This window comes from Pongo abelii, chromosome 18 (assembly GCF_028885655.2).
Source record: "Pongo abelii isolate AG06213 chromosome 18, NHGRI_mPonAbe1-v2.0_pri, whole genome shotgun sequence".
NCBI lineage: Eukaryota > Metazoa > Chordata > Mammalia > Primates > Hominidae > Pongo > Pongo abelii.
Window position 1 is genome coordinate 86694811 of NC_072003.2, and position 2150 is coordinate 86696960.

The 2150-nt window shown below is 44.7% G+C and overlaps 1 protein-coding gene across 1 annotated transcript; it reads left to right on the forward strand.

Moving 5' to 3' along the window:
* Positions 1-209: 209 nt before the first annotated feature.
* LOC112129379 (large ribosomal subunit protein eL39-like) lies at positions 210-1354 on the forward strand. The gene has a single exon (XM_054534427.2). It carries the CDS (start codon positions 1127-1129, stop codon positions 1352-1354), a length of 228 nt encoding a protein of 75 aa, XP_054390402.1. The 5' UTR covers positions 210-1126.
* Positions 1355-2150: the final 796 nt, after the last annotated feature.

Sequence of the window (2150 nt, forward strand, 5' to 3'; positions counted from 1 at the left end):
CTTGGACTGCAGGGCCACAGTGGAGAGAGGGGGCTGCTGTCACCTCCCAGCTAAGCCGAGTGCTGGAGGCTAATTTCCCGTAGGTGGTCTGGCCAGATTTCCTGGAGGCCAAGGGCTGGAGCAAACAGCCTTTCCTGTCCCCCCAGGGATTACATCGTGAAAGCACTTTTTAAACCTTAAATTAAAAAACCGAAAGGCCGTGTCCATTCTGCAAACTCTGCGTATTTAATTTTTAAAACAGCAACACATCAAGTGCGCTTGAAAGTGATGGACCCCTGCCTTGGACGATTGAAAAGCATTCGTCTTCATGAAAAATAATTCAAGTGGAGTGACATGTGCCTGACAAAATGATTCAAAGGCCGTCTTTCCTCCTCTGGAAACTTCTTCACTTCTCCAGGTGTTAGGGCTGTGCTGGGCGTTGACAAGGGACATTTGGAAATCGTTCGTACTGTGGTATTATAACCTTTCAAGGTTGCCATGGCTCAGCAGCCCTAGAATAGGAGAGTGTCCTTGCTACAGGTATAAAATCAACCACGGGCATGAAGCAGAGAGATGACGCTTTCTGTTGAAGACTGTGGTTGTCCTACATGACCATGGGCATGTTCTTCAGACCCATGGCAACAGCCAGAGATACCCACGTGGAGCAAAGATCAAACATGGAGCAGAGAAGCTACAACCCATGATGGCTGAAATTGAAAGCTCATAGATGAAGCACCACAAAAACCCCAATTCAAGACTTCGCTCTCCACTTCTGAGCTGTGTGACCCTGGGCCAGTTTCTTGACTTCTCTGAGCCTCCATTTCCTTATCTGTTCAATGATAGAAATATCCTTACCCACTTCACAGGTTTGCAGTGAAGATTCAGTGAGACCTTGTACTTGAAGATGTTTTATAAACTCTTACACAACATTTAAATGGGAGCTGTTACTGTTCTTACTCAGAAAATGGATTTGTTCTCTTTTCATTCATGCCCAGGAATGACCCAGATATACCACTTGTCACTCACTGACTGTGAGTGTAGAGAGTAAAGCTTTGTAGGAAAGAAGGTCAGTCTCAGAAATCTATGGAGTAGCACCCCCCCTTCCTTTCTCTGCCATCGTGATGTGTGCTTGACTCCACTTCTTGCTATGTCTTCTCACAAGACTTTCAGAATTAAGCGATTCCTGGCCAAGAAACAAAAGCAAAATCGTCCCATTCCTCAGTGGATTTGGATGAAAACTGGAAATAAAATCAGGTACAACTCCAAAAGGAGACATTGGAGAAGAACTAAGCTGGGTCTACTAGGAATTGCATGTGAGGTGGCGCACACATTTATGCTGTCTGAAGGTCACAATCACGCTACCATATCAAGCTGAAGATGTCACCACTATCAGGAGAGTTAGACATGTTTTATTGGGAATATATATTTTTTTCTCTGAATCTGTTATGAACACGTTGTTTGGCTGGGTTTAGTAATAAATATGTGAGACCTTTCATTTCAAAAAAAAAAAAAAAATGAAATCTATGCAGTGATTCCCCCGCTTGAGACTCATTTAAAGTCTACCATGCATTGGTCAGGTGTAATACAGTGTTCCTTCAGAATCCTGTCCTGGCCAGGCACAGTGGCTCACGCCTGTAATCCCAGCACTTTGGGAGGCCAGGGCGGGCAATTCAGTTGAGGTCAGGAGTTCGAGACCAGCCTGGAAAACATGGCAAAACCCCGTCTCTACTAAAAATACAAAAATTAGCTGGGGGTAGTGGTGCACACCTGTAATCCCAGTTACTCAGGAGACTAAGGCACAAGAATCGCTTGAATCTGGGAGGTGGAGGTTGCAGTGAGCCAAGACCATGCCACTGCACTCCAGTTTGGGCAACAGCATAAGACTCCATTTCAAAAATAAATAAATAAATAAATAAATAAATAATTTTTAAAAAATAAAATAAAATAAAAATCCTGTCCTGAACCAGTTTGAGATGCTGTCAAGTCCCCTCTTGAACAAGCCCACGCTCCATCCACTGCCCTATCAGAGCTCATGCCCTGAGCCCCTACACACCTTACCTATCTCGCCAGGGCCAGGTACCTGACAGCTAGGGATAGCCCTATGCTTTGGAGCCCATGAAATTTTTCAAATTGGTCCACAGGAGCCCATAAAACCTGGTTAAGTACACTCC